This window comes from Salmo salar, chromosome ssa18 (genome assembly GCF_905237065.1).
Source record: "Salmo salar chromosome ssa18, Ssal_v3.1, whole genome shotgun sequence".
NCBI lineage: Eukaryota > Metazoa > Chordata > Actinopteri > Salmoniformes > Salmonidae > Salmo > Salmo salar.
In genome coordinates this window covers 6,914,289-6,935,703 of record NC_059459.1, presented here as the reverse complement: position 1 = coordinate 6,935,703, position 21,415 = coordinate 6,914,289, and the positions used below count along the sequence as shown (strand labels likewise).

At 42.6% G+C, this 21,415-nt stretch overlaps 1 protein-coding gene across 1 annotated transcript in view; it reads left to right on the top strand.

Annotated features, from left to right (window-relative positions):
• abcc2 (ATP-binding cassette, sub-family C (CFTR/MRP), member 2) overlaps nucleotides 1–20,613 on the top strand; it is a 57,594-nt gene extending 36,981 nt beyond the window's left edge. Inside the window, exons 28-32 of the mRNA XM_045700688.1 lie at nucleotides 6,369–6,512; nucleotides 14,548–14,706; nucleotides 14,858–15,024; nucleotides 19,427–19,621; nucleotides 20,080–20,613. Coding sequence (XP_045556644.1) covers nucleotides 6,369–6,512; nucleotides 14,548–14,706; nucleotides 14,858–15,024; nucleotides 19,427–19,621; nucleotides 20,080–20,239 — 825 coding nt within the window. The 3' untranslated portion in view covers nucleotides 20,240–20,613. The remainder of the gene's footprint in view (nucleotides 1–6,368; nucleotides 6,513–14,547; nucleotides 14,707–14,857; nucleotides 15,025–19,426; nucleotides 19,622–20,079) is intronic.
• Nucleotides 20,614–21,415: the final 802 nt, after the last annotated feature.

Genomic DNA, 21,415 nt, shown 5'->3' with positions numbered 1-21,415 from the left:
ACACTTAGGTTGGAGTCATTAAAAATAATTTTTCAACCACTCCACATGTCTTGTTAACAAACTATAGTTTTGGCAAGTCGGTTAGGACATCTACTTTGTGCATGACACAAGTCATTTTTCCAACAATTGTTTACAGACAGATTATTTCACCCAAAACATTTGACCCAAATTAAGCAATTTAAAGGCAATGCTACCGAATACTAATGGAGTGTATGTAAACGTTTGACCCACTGGGAATGTGATGAAAGATATAAAAACTGAAATAAATCATTATCTCTATTATTCTGACATTTCACATTTTTTAAATAAAGTAGTGATCCTAACTGAGCTAAAACAGGGAATTTTCTACTTGGATTAAATGTCTGGAATTGTGAAAAACTGAGTTTAAATGTATTTGGCTAAGGTGTATGTCAACTTCCAACTTCAACTGTATACATTAAAACTCACATTTGTGAGTTTGGTCGGTTTGCCCAAAAAGTTACATATTGCAGCTTTAAGAAAATGGTTCTTTCCTCTTTTAGGGATAATTCAAATTTAGGGGCAGCAGCTCATTAGAATATTTTGGGGCATGGTTTGCTCACAGCTCTTTTTGTGCAACCATGAGTGAGAGTGTCAGTTTATCTAATCTGTTGTGTTGTGGCATTAAATGTTGAACATGACTACAGCCAGTGATGGTGTATCGTTAGTGTCTCGTAAGGCCTTGGGTAAATTAAGAACTAAGTATATTGACTAAATTACTTTGGTAGGCTTGATGAACAAAACTAACTGGCAAACCGAGAACACAGGTATAAAACTTTAGTTTACTTTAGTTTTAAAACTGACGTTTTACGATCCTGTAACCAATTGTGCTATTATGTTTTTTTGCGTTATTTGTAAGTTATTTTGTACATAATGATTCTGCCACCATGTCATATGACCGAAAAGAGCTTCTAGATTTCAGGACAGCAATTACTCACCCCATACTGGAGGAATACTTTTTCTTCAACGAGTCAGACATGAAGGATTTACTTCAGACACCTGACAAGGCCCTCATCCCCGTAATTCGATGGAGAAAGAGACGGAGGTATTGTGGACGAAGATCCGGGTGCCTTGTTAGGATCCGTCACCGAGAGCGTATTCTACCTTTACCATCAGTCCTATTAGCCAACGTACAATCAATCGATAATAAAATAGACAAACTACGATCACGTATATCCTACCAATGGGACATTTAAAAACTGTAATATCTTATGTTTCACCGAGTCATGGCTGAATGACGACATTATTAACATACAGGGTGGGTTTTAAGCTTTTTCGGCTGGATAGAACAGCGGCTTCTGGTAAGACAAGGGGTTGCGGTCTATGTATATTTGCAAACAACAGCTGGTGCATGAAATCTAAGGAAGTCTCAAGGTTTTGTCGCCTGAGGTAGAGTATCTCATGATAAGCTGTAGACCACACCATTTACCAAGAGTTTATCTGTATTTTTCGTAGCTGTCTACATACCATCACAAACCGATGCTGGCACTAAGACGGCACTCAATGAGCTGTATACAGGAAAACACTCACCGAGGTGGCGCTCCTAGTGGCCGGGGACTTTAATGCAGGAAAAGTCATCTGTTTTACCTCATTTCTACCAGCATGTTAAATGTGCAACCAGAGGGGAAAAAAACTCTAGACCACCTTTACTCCACACACAGAGACACGTACAATGCTCTCCCTCACCCTCCATTTGGCAAATCTGACCATAATTCTATCCTCCTGATTCCTGCTTACAAACAAAAACTAAAACAGGAAACACCATTGATTCTATCAGTAAGAAAGTGGTCAGATGAAGCAGATGCTAAGCTACAGGACTGTTTTGCTAGCACAGACTGGAATATGTTCCAGGATTCTTCCGATGGCATTGAGGAGTACACCACATCAGTCACTGGCTTCGTCAATAAGTGCATCTATGACGTCATCCCCACAATAACCGTACGTACATACCCCAACCAGAGGCCATGGCGTAGAAGTGGCATGACAGTGCGTCCGGCTTCACATTCTTGGACTCCGGGCGGTAGGAGATGGTGACGTTGAATCGGGTGAAGAGCAGGACCCATTGAGCTTGCCTGGAGTTGAGGCGCTTGTCGGTGCATTGATATTCCAGGTTTTTGTGATCTGTCCATACTATGAATGTGTGTTCCGCCCCATCTAACCAGTGCCTCCACTCCTCCAATGCCATCTTCACCGCAAGTAGTTCCCAGTTACCCATGCCGTAATTCCTTTCTGTGGGGTTGAGACGATGGCAGAGGAAAGCGCAGGGATGCAGCGTTTGGTCTTGGGCCGAATGCTGGGACAGGACAGTCCCCACTCCGACATCCGATGCATCGACCTCCACCACGAACTGCCAGGACGGATCTGGATGGATTAGGAATTGGTGCTTAAGGTCCAAGAATGCCTGGTATGCAGCTGGAGACCACGTAAGCGGGACCTTGGGAGAGGTGAGCGCTGACAGGGGGGAAGCCTTGGAGCTGTAGCCCCGGATGAACCGGTGGTAGAAATTGGCGAACCCAAGGAAGCGTTACAGCTACACTCTGGAGGTGGATTGCGGTCAATCCACCACCGCTTTCACTTTTTCAGGATCCATCTGTATGTTGCCTGCAGCTATGATGTTCCCAAGGAAGGAGATGGAGCAATGGAATTTGCATTTTTTCGCTTTGACGAACAGCTGGTTCTCCAGAAGATGCTGCAGGACTTGTCTGACATGGAGGACATGTTCTTGAGCCGAATGGGAAAACGCGAGGATGTCATCAGGTAGACGAATACGAACCTGTTCAACATGTCCTGGAGAACGTCGTTTACCAGGGCCTTGAACACAGCAGGAGTGTTGGTCAGTCCGAATGGCATCACCAGGTATTCGTAGTGCCCGCTAGCCATGTTAAAGGCGGACTTCCACTCATCCCCTTTCTGAATCCCTACCAGATGGTCAGTGGAGGGCCAACTTGGAGAAGATGGTAGCCCTCTAGATAGCCTTGAAAGCCGAGGCGATGAGTGGAAGCGGTTAACGGTTTTTAACTGTGATGTCATTCAGGCCCCTGTAGTCGATACACAGATGCAGGGTTTTGTCCTCCACAAAGAAGAACCCTGTGCTGGTGGGGGAGGCAGATGGACGGATACCCCCTGCAGATGTCCCAGGGAGTCCTCAATATACACCTCCATCGCCTTGGTCTCCGGCCTTGACAGGGAATAAAGCTGCCCCTGAGGCGGTGTAGTGCCCGGTAGAAGGTCGATGGCGCAGTCATAGGGCCGATGCGGAGGAAGTGAGGTGGCACTTGCCTTGCTGAAAACATCCTGGAGGTCCTGGTACTCCGCAGGAATGGCAGAGAGGTCCGGGGCCTTTCCCAAGCCCACAGGAAGACGTCCTGGGGCAGGCAGCGCCGACTTCAGGCAATGCGCATGGATAGAACCAGTAACCCAGTCAATCTGCAGATTATGCCTCTGGAGCCAGGAAAACCCCAAAACCACAGGTGCATGAGGGGATCCGATGGGCAGGAGCTGCATAGACTCGTTGTGATTACCCGACACTAAAGTTAATGGGACACGTAGTGTGGGTAACTCTGCCAATAGAGCACCCATCCAATGCTCTGACATCCATGAAATGGAGAGGGGTTGTGTAGGGATTCCTAGCTCCGACAACATGGTAGCGTCCATAAGGCTCTCGTCGGCCCCAGAGACTATGAGCACCCGAAGAGATTTGGACCGGTCACCCAACAACAGGGTAGCATGGAGAGGGGTACGAGAAATGGAAGATGGGAAACTCCCCGTACTGCTCATCAGCGTACTGCTCATCAGCGTACTGCTCATCAGCGTACTGCTCATCAGCGTACTGCTCATCAGCGTACTGCTCATCAGCGTACTGCTCATCAGCGTACTGCTCATCAGCGTACTGCTCATCAGCGTACTAGTACCTACTTGATGAGCCTGGTTCTTTAATGGGCAGGTAGATAAAGAATGTCCCGTAGTTCCACAATACAGACAGCTCTGGGTGTTAAATCTGCATAAGCGTAAGCGGAGACAATCTAGCCCTGCCCAGTTGCATGGTCTCCGGAGGAGACGACTCGACAGCCCTCGTGACCTCCGAGGGAACTCGGGCGACATCAGATTCACTCGGAAATGTGGGCTTCGGGGATTTCTCGGAGGCAAGGTGTAAATCGAGGACAAGCGTCGGCGAAAGGGAACAGACTCCCTTTACATTGCCATTGCCGCCCATCGATCCGGATGGTCAAGGCTATGAGGGAGTCGAGGTCCAGCGGCAGCTCGCAGGCTACGAGCTCGTCTATAATCACCTCCGATAATCTGTGAAAGAATGCGTTGAACAGGGCTTCCGGTTTCCAGGCACTCTCAGCTGCCAACGTGCGAAAATCCACCCCATACTCTGCCACACTACGGGAATCCTTGCGTATTTGGAGCAGCTTACGGGCCGCATCTCTCCCGGACAACGGAGAATCTAACACTTTACGTACCCCCGCCACAAACTCCTCCAGTCTGAGGCAAACGGTGGATTGTTTCTCCCACACCACCGTAGCCCAGTCAAGAGCCCTCCCGGACTTCAGCGTTATCACGTACGCTATCCTCCAGCGATCCGAGGGAAATGAAGAGGGCTGCAGTTCAAAGATGAGGGAACACTGGGAGAGAAATGCCCTGCAGGATCCGGGATCTCCAGCGTAGCGCTCCAGAGGAGGTAAGTGGAGTTCTTGGGAAGACGGGGTAGAAACACCGCTGGTAGCGGGGTAATTGACAGTCTGGGGGTTACTGTATTGGCGGGTTGCCTCACAGACAAACCGTGGAATTGCTCCAGCAATATGTTGAAAGCACAGTCCTGGCGGTCCGCCAAGGTCTGGAATCCTTCCAGAAGGCCTTGAAGTAACTTGTGCCTTGCAATGGTGGCTCCCTGGGAGGAGACGACATTGTGGAGCTGGTTCGAGTCTGCTGGGTCAGTCATGGCCAGTTCGTACTATCATGACTCAGGATATGACTTAGATGCAGACACAGGAGGCGGATAGTACAGTTCTCAGATCATTTATTATAAACACGAGGCAGGCAATGGGCAGGTGGAGGACAAGCAGAGGTTTGTGATTAGGTCAGAGTCAGGCAGGTACAGGATGGCCGGCAGGCATGGGGTCAGGGCAGGCTGAATGGTCAGAACCGGGAAAACTAGAAAACGAAACTTGAGGAACAGGAAGATGGGAAAGCATGCTGGTAAGACAAGACAAGACGGACTGGCAACAGAGAACACAGGTATAATGGGGCAGATGGGCGACTCGTGGAGGGGGGTGGAGACAAGCATAAAGACAGGGAAAACAGATCAGGGTGTGACAGTGATAGAAATTTGGGTGACAGCTAAACCAGCTAAAAAGCAGACAGAATTTCCATTGGAATTTGGTTGTGCTTTTAGATGGTTGAAAATTCAACTATCTTTTTGAGTGGGTGTAATCTCATTGACCAATGTCTCAACCAAATATTACCCAGTTATCCATGTTGAAATTACGTAGTGTTCCCAGTGGGAAGCATTTCCTGACAAGGCTTTGCAGGTATAGAATGAGACCTTGTTTGAGCTGAGTGTAGAATACGTTGAATTTGAAAACCATACTGCTTGTGAACAGCCTGATGTTAAATAGACAGTGAACACATGTCTGTTCTGTGACTTACAGTATAGAAACACTGTGTCATCAACTTGGACCATAAACTGTCTTTTAGTGATGGGAAGTTTGGCTCTTTTTACTGACTGATCTTTTTAACTCGTTCAGTCAATGGAACGACTAATTCGTTCTTTTGATTCAGTAATGCCCAGGGCACGTAGGATCCCCTACCAGCGAACGATGAACTAAAAACCTGAAATAAATCATGATTCTACAAACCTATTGTTCATCATAGGGGTCTTGTTATTCGAGCTGTCATTTGTGACTGAGACTTATAAAAGTGTGCTTCAAACAATGTACATTTGTGATTACTCTGCATGCAACTTCACATTTTAGTCATTTATCAGATGCTCTTATCCAGAGCGATTGACAGTAGTGAGTTCACACATTTGTATTTGTACTGGTCCCCGTAGGAATCAAACCCACAACCCTGGCATTGCAAGAGTCATGTTCTATCAACTGAGCCACACAGGACCCAGAAAATAAGACTGCTTACTGATGCCTTTGAAACGAGGTCTAGTTACGAGCTGCACATCACTTCTGGCTTTAGCCCAATGCTTCAAGACACAATGTTTTAGAACAAGCGTGTGCTGATCCATTTCCGTGTGACAGCTTTCTTAAGCTAGTTTTAGTAAACGTGTGTGTGCTACGTGTGTGTGTTTTTGTTAGGTGGAGTTGTATATAAAACGTGTATGTGTGTTTGAACAGGCGGACTGGGTGTCAGAGATACGACCACCAGAGAAGTGGCCTGAGGCTGGGAGGCTGAGGTTCGAAAACTTCAAGGTCCGCTACCGACCTGAACTGGACTTGGTGCTGCATGGGATCACCTGCGACATCGACAGCACAGAGAAGGTGGGTGAGAGAGACCAGCGTCAGACACTACACATACAGTGGGGTCCGAAATGATTTACACCCTTGATAAAGTTTAGCAATAATGACTGTATAAAATTAATAATTCAAATACAGAGCTATATTGTATGCACATTTTTTGTAAATTATTATATTTTTTTATACTAATACAATTGCTCAGAGAAAGAGATTTTGTTTAACAAATACTATACATTTTCCTCAAATAGGTAGGGTTCAAACAGTCATTATTGCTAATCTTTATCAAGGTTGTCAATAATTTTGACCCCGCTGTCTGGTATCATATTTCACATACCATGTCGACAAAGAAACAATGTAAATAACAGTCTACGTGCAAAGAAAACTAATGGGACCTATAATAAGTATTCACCCCCCAGGACTTTTTCACATTTTGTTGTGTTACAAAGTGGTATTGAAATGGATTTAATTGTTGTTTTTGTCATTGATCTACAAAATATTATCTATAATATCTAAGTGAAAATAATAATGTTATAAATGTTTGCAAAGTAATACAAAATAAACAACTAAAATATATTATTCACCCCCTTTGTTATAGCAAGCCTGAATTAGTTCAGGAGTAAAAATTGGCTTAAAAAAATCATATGTTTAATGGTCTCACTCTGTATGACATAATCTGTCACGTTCTGACCAGTATGAGGGTTATTTTGTTAGTGTAGGCTGGTCAGGACGTGGCAGAGGGTATTTGGTTTATGTGGTTCGGGGTGTGTGTATTATGTAGAGGGTAGTTGATTTATGTATTCCGGGTTTTTTTGGTCACTGCTCTGTTAGTCTATGTTCTTTCTAGTTAGTCTGTTTCTATGTTTAGTTAATTGGGGTGTGGACTCTCAATTGAAGGCAGGTGTTGTCTAGTTGCCTTTGATTGAGAGTCCTATATATTAGGATGTGTTTGTAATTTGTGGGAGGTTGTCTGTATTCGTCGTCCATCGTTTTGTTTTGTTTGTATAAGTGTTTTCATTAAAAAGTTAATTATGAGCACTCAACCCGCTGCGCCTTGGTCCATTCCTGACGACCGTCGTTACATAATGCCTCACTCATAAAGAAGTGCAGCAATTGGTAGATGGGTCAAAATAACAAATCAGACACTGAATATCCCTTTAAGCAATGTCAAATTAATAATTAGGCTGCAGATCAAACCACCAAAACACAACAAAGATACAGTCGTTCTTCCTAACTGACAGGACAGGAAGGACATTGCAAAGCTTTTTGTGTATATCAGTGACAAAAAAAATCATTTAAATCAATTTAATTCCCAATTTGTAGAACAATTAACGTCCGGGGGGGGTGAATACTTATATAGACTACCGTTCAAAAGTTTGGGCGACCCCGGGATGCTGGCCTTCTAGGCAGAGTTCCTCTGTCTGTTCTTTTCCCCATCTTAATCTTTTCTTTTTATTGGCTTGTCTGAGATATGGCTTTTTCTTTGAAGCTGCAAGTTGAGTACTTGTGAGGCATCTGTTTCTCAAACTAGACACTCTAATGTATTTGTCCTCTTGTTCAGTTGTGCACCGGGGCCTCCCACTCCTCTTTCTATTCTGGTTAGAGACAGTTTGCGCTGTTCTGTGAAGGGAGTAGTACACAGCGTTGTATGAGATCTTCAGTTTCTTGGCAATTTCTAGCATGGAATAGCCTTAATTTCTCAGAACAAGAATAGCCTGACAAGTTTCAGAAGAAAGGTCTTTGTTTCTAGACATTTTGAGTCTGTAATCAAACCCACAAATGCTGACGCTCCAGATACTCAACTAGTCTAAAGAAAGACAGTTTTATTGCTTCTTTAATCAGAACAATAGATTTCAGCTGTGCTAACATAATTGCAAAAGGGTTTTCTAATGATCAATTAGCCTTTTGAAATGATAAACTTGGATTAGCTAACACAACGTGCCATTGGAACACAGGAGTGATGGTTGTTGATAATGGGCCTGTGTACGCCTATGTAGATATTCCATAAACAATCTGCCGTTTCCAGCTACAATAGTCATTAACAACATTTACAATGTCTACACCGTATTTCTGATCAATTTGATGTTATTTTAATGGACAAAAAATTAGCTTTTCTTTCAAAAACAAGGACATTTCTCAGTGGCCCCAAACTTTTGAACGGTATTTTTTTACTGTACCATATGTGCATGCTATATCTAGGAGAACGCAAGCAAGAGAGAGAGCACCGTACTGCTGTCACAACATTGATTCAGGGTCAACACAGCACAGCGAATTAGGGTCAACTTGAGAACTCTGAAATCCTAGATTGAGTCCAGAATATACTTAAGCAATAAGGCCAAGGGCTGTTCTTATGCAGGATGCAACGCAGAGTGGCTGAATACAACCCTAAGCCATTGTGTAATGGCCATACAGTATACCACAAACCCCTGAGGTGCTTTATTGCTATTATAAACTGGTTACCAACGTAATTAAGAGTAAAAATACCTGTGGTATACGGTGTGATCAGTGGAGGAATGGGAGGACCAATTTCAGAAACATTTAAATAGTGAAAAAAAAACATACTAACTAAAAACATTATCATGTAACCAAATAATTGATTAAAACACATTGTTTTGCAATGGTCTACAGTAGCCTCAATAGCACTCCAACACTGGAACTCTTCGAAGTCAAGATAAGCTTTTGGTTTTATTAATTTATTGCCACAGGGGCACGTCGGTGTAACTGCTAAACACTGTACTACATGATTGTAGTGGGTTTACTAACGTGTTAGTTTTAGTAGCCATGTTAACTATGATGTTATAATATGGTGACAACAATGTAGGCTGTGTGTAGCAGTTAGCATTTATGATATGAAGTTTTGGCACTGAGGTCCACAAAAGGGAGGGAAAAGGTGTGAGGAAGAGAGCGTAGATGCGAGAAGAAATTATACAACAATCAAAGATCTAATTCCGTATGTATGCGGCTGCTATGAAAGTGAACTCTGTTTGTGTGTGAGGGGGTGCATTCCTTCCACTGATTCTGTTGAAAAACATTTTTTAAACGGAAGTAAATGTAACGAAACGAGGAGAAACATACCTGAATTTGTCCAATATAAACTATTGCTTGCAATTGTTGGAATAATGATTACACCCTAGATCAGCTACATGCAGGCAAGAGTGTGCAAGGTGGTATTGAATGTGTCTGTCTGTCACATTGATTACTCAAATTCCTCTCCACCTGTGCACCTAGCGTACGTTGTAAACTTTCATTCATAACCTAGGTTGTAGCATCCTCATGATGGGTATAGGGAGAATTTAGTATCATGTAGTAGCCAAACCTATCGATGTTACATTGAGCTGGGTGAATGGAATATTAATGACAGTTATCCAAAATGCTTTAATAAAAAATAAGGCTAAAAACAATCATCCTCCCTCATCTTAAATGGCACCGACCGCCACTGGGTCTGATATACCACGGCTTTCAGCCAATCCGCATTCAGGGCATGAACCACCCAGTTTATATTTAAGAACAGCCAGTGTTTGTGTTCTTGTATGTTAAAGTAACAGAGAAAGGACGAGAAAGAAAGTTTGTACTTGAAAAGTTGGCTGCGAGAGAAAGAAAGAGCAACACATGACATTATGAACACTGAAAAAGTGTGTTTGTGTGTGCATGCGTGGGTGGGTGTACAGTGCCTACGGAAAGTATTCAGACCCCTAGACTTTTTCCACATTTTGTTAAGTTACAGCCTTATTCTAAAATTGATTAAATGAAGAAAAAATACTCAGCAATCTATACACAAATACCCCATAACGAGAAAGTGAAAAATATATATATATATATATATTTTTTTTTTACATTTTTGCAAATAGCTTACAAATAAAAAACAGAAAAAGCTTATTTACATAAGTATTCAGACCCTTTGCTATGAGACTCTTTAACGAGTCGGACGCAAAGGATTTATTTCAGACACCTGACATGGCCAAAATCCCCGCCATTCGCATGAAGAAGAGACAGAGATATCGGGGACGTCGGTCAAGGTGCCTTGCAAGGATCCGACGGCGAGTGAGTAATCCAGCTTTACCATCAGTTCTATTAGCCAATGTGCAATTATCGGATAATAAAATGAGCTCCGATCAAGACTATCCTACCAACGGGACTTAAAAACTAATATATTGTGTTTCGTCGAGTTGTTTCACACAATCTAATATTAAGGAAGTCTCTAGCTTTTGCTCACCTGAGGTAGAACATCTGCACTGAGCTAAAGGGTAGAACTGCCGCTTTCAAGGACCGGGACCCTAACCCGGACACTCATAAGAAATCCCGCTATGCCCTCTACGACGAACCATCAAACATGCAAAGCATCAAAATAGGACTAAGATTGAATCGTACTACACCAGCTCCGACGCTCGTAAGATGTGGCAGTGCTTGCAAACTTTTACGGACTACAAAGGGAAGCTGCCCAGTGACACGAGCCTAGCAGACAAACTAAATAACTTCTATGCTCGCTTTGAAGCAAGCGACACTGAAGCATGGTGTAACAAGCTCCCTCACAACACCAGGCTAGCGGAGTCAATCTCCACCTTCCGGAGACACCTGAAACCCCACCTCTTCAAGAAATACCTGGGATAGGATAAAGTGATCCTTCTAATCCCCCCCCCCCAAAAAAGATATACATGTACTATTGTAAAGTGGTTGTTCCACTGGATATCATAAGGTGAGTCGCTCTGGATAAGAGCGTCTGCTTAATGACGTAAATGTAAAGCTGTTCCGGATGTCTGTGTGATCACGCTCTCTGTAACCGATGTGAGTAAGACCTTTAAACAGGTCAACATTCACAAGGCCGCAGGGCAAGATGGATTACCTGCCTAAATTTACTACTGACCCGTAGCACTCACATCTGTAGTCATGAAGTGCTTTTAAAGGCTGGTCATGGCTCAAATCAACACAATTATCCCAGAAACCCTAGACCCACTCCAATTTGCATACTGCCCCAACAGATCCACAGATGATGCAATCTCTATTGCACTCCACAATACCCTTTCCCACCTGGACAAAAGGAACACCTACGTGAAAATGCTATTCATTGACTACAGCTCTGCGTTCAACACCATAGTGCCCTCAAAGCTCATCACTAAGCTAAGGACCCTGGAACTAAACACCTCCCTCTGCATCTGGATCCTGGACTTCCTGACGGGCCGCTTCCAGTTAGTAAAGGTAGGTAACATCACATCTGCCACGCTGTTCCTCAACACGGGGGCCCCACAGGGGTACGTGCTCAGTCCCCTCTTGTACTCCCTGTTCACCCATGACTGTATGGCCAAATGATTATGGACTACAGGAAAAGGAGGGCAGCGCACGCCCCCATTCTCATTGAGGCTGGTGTCCACATCATCAAAAAACTATCATGGTCCAAACACACCAAGACAGTCGTGAAGAGGGCACGACAACACGACAACGATTCCCGCTCAGGAGACTGAACAGATTTGACATGGGTCCTCAGATCCTCAAAAGGTTCTACAGCTGCACCATCGAGAGCATCCTGATTGGTTGTATCACCACCTGGTATGGCAACTGCTCGGCCTCCGACCGCAAGGCACTACAGATGGTAGTGCATACGGCCCAGTACATCACTGGGGCCAAGCTTCCTGCCATCCAGGTCATCTATACCAGGCAGTGTCAGAGGAAGGCCCTAAAAATTGTCAAAGACTCCAGCCACCCTAGTCATAGACTGTTCTCTCTGCTACCGCATGGCAAGCGGTACCGGAGGGCCAAGTCTAGGTCCAAAAGACTTCTTAACAGCTTCTACCCCGAAGCCATAAGACTCCTGAACAGCTAATCAAATTGCTACCCGGACTATTTGCATTGGCCCCCCCCACCCCCATTTTAACTCTGCTTCTACACTCTGTTTATTATCTATGCATAGTCACTTTACCTCTACCTGCATGTACATATTACTTCAATTACCTCGACTAACCTGTGCCCCCGCACATTGACTCTGTACCGGTACCCCCTGTGTATATATTTATATATCTCTATTTTCCTCCTTTATTTTTATATTTTATTTTATATATTTATTTTTTACTTCAGTTTATTTTTGTAAATACTTTCTCAACACTTATTTTTCTTAAAATTGAATTGTTGGTTCAGGGCTTGTAAGTAAGTGTCACGTCCTGACCAATATTTAGGTATTATTTCTATTATATTTGGTCAGGACGTGGCAGAGGTATATTTGTTTTGTATTATGGGGTTTTGTGTGTGGTGTAGTGGGGTGTATTAGTTTGGTATAGGTTCTAGGTTTGTTTTTCTATGTGTAGTTTTGGGTGCTGGACTCTCAATTGGAGGCAGGTGTTTCTAGTTGCCTCTGATTGGGAGTCCCATAAGTAGGTGTGTGTTTGTTTGGTTTTCGTGGGTAGTTGTTTTTGCACTGCGTGTTGTGTGCCTGCAAAACTGTTCCTGTCGTATATATTGTTTGAATTGTTAAGTGGATGCTCTACTCCTTTATTTTAATTAAAGATGAGTATTCACATACCTGCTGCGCCTTGGTCCATTTCTACAGAAGACAGCCGTTACAGTAAGCATTTCACTGTTAGTCTACACCTGTTGTTTACAAAGCACGTAAGATAAAACATTTCATTTGATTTTGACTATACTGTTCTTCCCTGTAACTTGTTTTTAAATTGCATATCAAAGCAAAAGTAGTTTATTCTTTATTAGATTATTAAATTAAACTATAGTCTAATAGGCACATTGGATTCAGTTCCTTGTTGTGCTTGACTGCAGAAAGTGATATCGAATTGATGTGGGTGTGTTTGCTGCTTATGGTGTAGACAACTGATCTTGCATGATTGATGTTATTTTGTTTACTGTCCGACTATTCTAAATAACAAGGTGTAGCCTAGGCCTAATTATTTCTCCATGGTTCTGACTTGTCTGCTCGTTGCACTTTGCCTTGTCAATCTGTGCGCTCGATAATCTGGGTACTGGTATAGTCTACTTAATGATGATTGACAGCATTCAAACAATTAATGCATTCATGAAACCAGCTACTTTTGAAGTTATTAGCCCTAACTGTACATTTCTAAATAATATGGGGGGCCCCCTCAAATATTTTTTGCACCACCCAACCCGTGGCAAAACCCTAGCTCTGTATTGACATAAGCATGAATTGGTTGACACTCATCTTTGAGTGGAGGGATTTCTTTCCGTTTCTTAAAATAGCCTAAGTTTTGCTCAATTGTAAGGTTTGTTCAAACTCCTAATTCTATTTTCCTATTGTTTGTTCTCTCTATCATTATTACCTTAGGTCTACTATGTTTTTAGATGATTCAAAAACACCTTAGAACTTTGTTAGATTAATACATTTTTTAACAATGAAATAGTGCGGCGGGAAAAATTCAGCATGCAGAAAACGAATAGAGTAGCTTAATAGGTCAAGTCATATTCATATCAAATGGAGATTTTTCTTTTTAAATTAGGCATTAATAATAATTAGACATCGGACAGTCCGGTATAAAAATAGGCCCAGATCATTGGAGAGAAAAAACAAAAACATATTTTCTGACTGGGCATTTTGCATTGTTTTGGTGAAACTCAGTTCTGTCTTCATTGTTCTTGTGCATTCTGTTTTTAGTTTATAACATATTTATGGAAATAGGTTATGCAGGCCATAGCAAAGGTATATACCACTTGGCATCGGCGCCCGGGGAGCAGTTGTTGTTGGTTAACTGCCTTGCTCAAACGCAGAACGGCAAATATCACCACCTTGCCTGGCTCGGCGATTCAAACCAGTGAACTTTCTGTTACTGGCCCAACGCTCTTAACTGCAAGGCTACTTGCCACCCTACACAGAGACACGATCAGTCACTGCTACAGAGTTGGACAGAGGGCACACTTGGTCCAAAGCCTGTTTTATCATAAGGACTGGCACAAATTTCTAAGCAAACGTTACATAACTGCAGGTGGCAGTAAACCACCAACCTTGGCTTAATACTTGTTCTTTAGTACATCTCTATGGTCACGACCCATCTGCAACAAGAATTAAGCATTACTCAAAGTCTTACTGAACGTTCTCCATCTTGTCCAGATCGGTATAGTGGGTCGAACAGGTGCTGGGAAGTCCAGTCTGACCAACTGCCTGTTTAGAATCATCGAGGCAGCAGAGGGACGGATCTTGATCGATGGGACAGACATCGCTACTCTAGGCCTACATGACCTCAGGAGCAGACTCACTATTATACCACAGGTAACACACACAGAAATGCATGTATGCACGCTTACACACACATGCACGCACGCACCCACAGACACACACCCTTATAAATGGCATAAATTTTATTATATTTTGACATGATGACATTTGTTTCTCCATTCGGTGTGTGTGTGTGTGTGTGTAGGACCCAGTGCTGTTCTCAGGGACGCTGCGTATGAACCTGGACCCGTTTGAGACCTTCAGTGATGAGGAGATCTGGCGCGTCCTAGAGCTGTCCCATTTGAAGGAGTACGTGGGAGGGTTACAGGAAGGACTGACCCACGAGGTGTCAGAGGGGGGAGAGAACCTCAGGTGGGTTACACTCACATACCCGCACACTTCAGATACAAGGACATCGTTGAAACTGAAACGCTGTCACCTTCGATTTGAAGAATGTATTTTATGTACTAGAAATATCTTGTTAGCTAGCTGCCCATTGCTAGTTGGTTGGATGGGCAGCCAGGCAGGTTGGAACTGCGTTGCTAGCTAGTATTATTTAAGTGATAATACCCTCGAAGCCAGTGTTTGGAGGATATATTTGCACTGGTGTTGTTAGGCCCATGTTGTTAGTGCCAATATATCCTCCAAACACCGGCTTCGAGGGCATTATAACTTTTATACAATGGGTTACTCAAATAATATGTAATATTCAAATAATGATTGACATATATATATATATTTTTTTTGTGATTAATATATTCATACTATTTCATCCTTTCACAAGATATAGTCCCGACACAAATCTAGGGTTGCTACCCAAGCCCGGCTGGTCGTTCGTTCTATTGGTTCAGTTGCTAGAGACGCAACCCAGTCGTTCAGTCTTCTTGTTCTGTATCTATGGACGCGACCCAGTCATTCGTTCTAAATGTTCCATTGCCATACTGGCTGGCAATGTTCTTATCTCTTGCTTGCTAGCTAACCAACTATGGCTAAGTTACAGTCACGTCAAAAAGTGCAGTGAGAATAACAGCAAAGTAGACGCATTTACATTTGTTTAAGCTGTTTTCAAGTGACATTTATTTGGATAACAATGAGCTAATGAGGCACAATTTGGCCTGGCATAGACAACGGGCTCACTCGTCAGGACACTGTTGTTCAGAGGAGCTAGCCAACAACACCGCTAACGCAATCACTTCAAACTGAAGCTGGAGAGACTGCAAACTAGCTGCACTTCGTTTCATTTTACGTTTTTTTTCAATTGATAATTCTTTGTATATATCCATAGAAATAATGCCAGCTCATTCATGATTTAGGCAGGCAGCGTTTCTCAGCCAGTCTGTCTCCTCCTGACATCCGACACATTCATTACTATGGGGAAGCTGGAGATTGAATTTGAATATTGAAACAATGTTGCAAATGTCAGAGAGACAGACAGGTTTATGCACATTTCTGCTGTTGAAAACTAAATGTTAGTCTAAAATAAATGTAAGATAATGTCTAGATGCTTTTTTATAGTGGAGATCAAGTTTATAAAGTGCCTGGCTGGGCTGATGAGACAGTGGTTTGCGCAGTCAGATGCAACAGAGTAAATACGCATTTTAACGTCATAGATTTAGACGGTGGTACCTTGTGGAATAGACACTGGCTGGAATGCTGTTTTAACCAATCAGCATTCAGGATTAGACCCACCCGTTGTATAAAGATCAACAAACAAGGCAATACCTGCTCTATTTTAACACCAATGAACCCATCCGTTTAAAAAAATGTGTTTAGAATATGTCAATCTAGGAAGCCAGGCAAAAAATATATATGTTTTGATTTGTTGTTAGCTGGCTAGCCAGATCAAATGATGACCAGATATACAGTATCTGACAACATTTTGACTGTTGCCAACCTTTATTCATTATAATTTGAAAATTAACACATTACAAGATAATTATTTTCAAGGTTTAATGGCAACCTAAAAAAAGCTAACTTACTGTTGTGAATCTGAGGAAATAAAAGCAGGGCATTCTGTCGGAGAAATCAAAGAGAAAAAAAGTCAGTGTCATGGCTAATCTCATGCTATTTTACACATTTTGTCATGAGGCTGATAGAATTTAGCATTTTTAAAGCTATTTTCCTGCAATTCTACAGATATTGGCCATGGGGCAGAGAGAAGAAAATGCCATTTTATAGTTAATCTCATGCTATTTTACAAATTCTGCAATGAGGCTGAGAGAATTTAGCATTTCTAAAGCTAATTTCCTGCTATTCTAAACATTTTCGCCAAAGCATTTGGACAGGTCATAAGCTATCTGTGGAGAGCCGACCTGGGTTGGTCCGTGGGCTCCGGGGGAGTGTGGTACGCAAGTGGGAGAGATGCATTCTGATAAGCGTACACATATGAAGGTTGCGCCACATTGCAAAATGCAATTGAGGGAATAACACAGCTTTTAAAGTAATTACTGTTGTTATTGTTAAAGATGAGGGTCAGGTTTGTCTGAGTATAAAACATATTTCTCAACTCTCAATATTGAGCAAATGGCACCACTTTACAACCGGAGTATGTAATGTGGTTTTCAGATGATGCGCCCGCGGAGCAGAGTGCACCATTTGCTGTGAATACTGGAGGTGTGTCGAGTACTTGGACAAAACTAGTATTGTAACAGATATTGAGAATTCTTTTTTGTAATTATCCGTCATCGGAAAAAAGTTATTTTCAGCTGCCAGCATGCTTCACTCTTTCACTCAAACAGTGTGAAGCGCTGCGTGCTGTAAACAACTATTGGCTAGTTTTTTTACCTGTAAAGAAAATGGCCGGGGTATCGGTTGAGCCTGCTGCAAAGATTGGATGAGAACAAGCCGCTCTGCTCTCATTGTTGTTCAATCAAGTTATTTCCTGTCATATGGTTGTTTACTGGTTGTCTACTTGGCACTGTTTAGTAGGCCTACTTTGTCTGTCCGTATAATTATTCCATTGCTGACGTCTCTCATTATGTCATGATCCAAGCCCATGCTTGCTATTTATTTTTGCCCAGGCATGTTTACCGTGCAACAGATCATTCGAAAATAAAATGACAAATGTGGCATAAGTTTTGTTGATAACTGAATAGGACTAAGTAAGTAAATCATGTGCATTTTAATCTTTCGGGGTCTTTTAACAATGTGTGTGTGAATGAGTGAAGGAACATTATGATGCACTCTGAGTGATAGAGCAGTAATGCGCACTTGAGGTACAGGCTTTACCGACATTTAAAGTCCACTTCGATCATGAGTAAATCCGATTAGAGTATCAAGTGTGATAAAACCGATACGATTACGAGTATGACAAGATCGGGACACCCCTAGTACATCAAGTAGCCTAGGCCTACCGATGGAAAGTTTTTGTAGGACATTAAATATAATGTTAAATCAATCAATAACATGGCTAGCATAAAAATCATATTTAGAGTTAGCAATCTATCTTATGTGTTTTGAGTTCCCACTTCCTCAGGTGGTGAATTATATAGCCTAGTCTAGGCAATTTTACGCAAATCTGATCATTCTGGAAGCTACACTACATGGCCAAAAGTATCTGGACATGCCTTGAAATTAGTGGATTCTGCGATTTCAGCCACACCCGTTGCTGACAGTTTTATAAAATCGAACACACAGCCACAGAAAAACATTGGCAGTAGAATGGCCTGTGTTGAAGAGCTCAGTGACTTTCAAAGTGGCACCGTCATAGGATGCCACCTTTACAACAAGTCAGTTTGTCAAATTTCTGCCCTGCTAGACCTACCCCGGTCAACTGTAAGGGCTGTTATTGTGAAGTGGAAATGTCTAGGAGCAATAACTGCTCAGCCACAAAGTGGTAGGCCACACAAGCTTACAGAACGGCACCACTGAGTGCTGAAGTGCGTAACGCGTAAAAATCGTCTGTCCTCGGTTGCAACACTCACTATCGAGTTCCAAACTGCCTCTGTAAGCAACATCAGTACAACTGTTTGTCGGGAGCTTCATGAAATGGGTTTCCATGGCTGAGCAGCCGCACAGAAGCCTAAGATCACCGTGCGCAATGCCAAGCGTCAGCTGGAGTAGTGTAAAGCCCACCGCCATTGGACTGTGGAGCAGTGGAAACGCGTTCTCTTGAGTGATGTATCATGTTTCACCATCTGGCAGTCAGATGGACGAATCTGGGTTTGGTGGATGCCAGAAGAAGGCTACCTGCCTGAATGCGTAGTGCCAACTGTAGTTTGGTGGAGGAGGAATAATGGTCTGCGGCCGTTTTTCATGGATCGGGCAAGGCCCCTTAATTCCAGTGAAGGAAAATCTTAACGCTACAGCATACAATGACATTCTAGATGATTCTGTGCTTCCAACTTTGTGGCAACAGTTTGGGGAAGGCCCTTTCCTGTTTCAGCTTGACAATGCCCCCATGCACAAAGCGAGGTCTATACAGAAATGGTTTGTCAAAGTCGTTGTGGAAGAACTTGACTGTCCTGCACAGAGCCCCGACCTCAACCCCATAGAACACCGTTGGGATAAATTGGAATCCTGACTGCAAGCCAAGCCTAATCGCCCAACATCAGTTCCCGGCCTCACTAGTGCTCTTGTGGCTGAATGGAAGCAAGTCCCTGCAGCAATGTTCTATCATCTAGTGGAAAGCCTTCCCAGAAGAGTGGAGGCTGTTATAGCAGCAAAAGGGGGACCAACTCCATATTATTGCCCATGATTTTGGAATGAGATGTTCGACGAGCAGGTGTCCACATACTTTTGGTGTATTTTGACAGGTTGCACGTTTCCATTACAGTATTGGTCAGAGACAGTTGTTGTGTCTGGCCCGTGCCCTGCTGAGGAAGTCTCGTATTCTGATTCTGGATGAGGCTACAGCTGCTGTGGACCTAGAGACAGACAACCTGATCCAGAAAACCATACGACGAGAGTTCTCCCATTGTACTGTACTCACCATTGCACACAGACTCCACAGCATCCTGGACAGTAGCAGGTAACACACATGCACATACACAGTATAGTCACTCCTATGGAGTCAAATGTAACACTATGTTGGGGTTTATATGGTCCCATCCCCATTTTGTGTTAAAACTACTCTGGTCATGGTGCTGATATTTTTGGAGTTAAAATGACACTAAATGGCTTTAAAAGGACCCTGTCCCAATCAACTCCAGTTATCAACTCTAACTCCAGGGAGCGTATCACTCTCTTGAGGGCTAAGATAACTTCCAGTAGAGTCAATTTAACCCTCTTTTAACACTGTGATTTCAACTATCCTTGATTTACTGTGTACTTAGACATGCAGACACACACACACAAACTTTATGACAAGAGTTTTCACACAGATCTTGTTGCATGGCAAAAACTCTGAAACAGTTGACTCTCACTCATCCTTTCCTCCCTCTTCTCCCGCTCCCTCTTCCTCCATCCCTCTCTCTCTAACACTTTCAGGGTGATGGTGCTGGATGCTGGGAAGATCGTGGAGTTTGACTCTCCCAGCACTCTCTTCAACAAACAGGGTCACTTCTATTCCATGGCAAGGGATGCTGGTATCACTACAGTGGACAGCACTGCTCAGGACAGCACAGCATTGCATAGCACTGCTCTCTGAGACTTGGGACTTGTAGTACAGTTGGTCTCAGAGAGGGCAGAATCATGCCTTAACTGCAGAGGCGATGATAACCCCTGGTGTTGATTGTAAAAGAGAGAATGTGTTCTCAATAACTTACCGGAGAGGTATATTACAAAGCAGTATCAACAAGTTAACTTTAGAAGCTTAAGTTAAATATGGGCTATTGAGAAATATTATACCATTACAATTTCCAGTTGGTTATATACCATTTCAAAAGCACTACTTCTTTGTGATAAAGATGCATGCCAAATGTTGTTATTTTTTCTCATGTGTTAATTTCTGACTGATTTTATATATGTTTTTATATACGTTACTGCAGTCTGTTATTGATATAAAGACTGTTTGATCTGTGAGGTGTATTTCAATGAAGGTTGGCTTGATTAAGAACATTATATAAGCAGTGAAGGTGTCAAACTTGACTTAGGTAAAAAATATTGATTGATTTACAAAAAAGACCTTAAGGAATTTACTCTTACATTGTAAAACGAGTCGTCCCAAAAACAATGGAACTACTCTTTAGTATAGACATCGTTTTTTATAACCAAGCTATAGCTAAAACCATTTCACTTCAGTGTGACCGTATGAATCAAACCAACCTTCAAAAGACCAATTATTGAAAAAAAGATCAGAATGGGGCTGCTGTGTGAATGCAGCCATGTAAAACTGTAAAAAGTCAGAAAAAAGATTGGATATTGAAAAAAAATCTGAATTGGTTTCTTACGGTGGCTGTGTGAACAGCCATAAGGTCATGAAAAGGTGGGAAAAAGGTGGGAAATGTGCTGGCCATTATTAACACTAACATGATCAACATGTAAAATGTCGTCATGGTTTTTGAAGGACACAGCTTAGAAATGCCTGAAATATTTAACCTAAACTTATCATAATCTCAAAACTGCTGTCAATATTCTTTTATTATGTATTTTAATATGCATCTGGAAATGCATGTGAAATGTATTCATATATTAGAAAAATATTTGATCTGTCCAATTTGAAATAGTTCACTGTCATGGGCGTCGTAAGGAGTGGACCAAAATGCAGCGGGTAAAGTGCTCATCTTCTTCTTTTATTAAAGGAAAAACACTTAAACAAAACAAACGACGAAAACAGTCCAGTAAGGTGCACAGACTATACTAGAAAAAACCACCCACAAACACA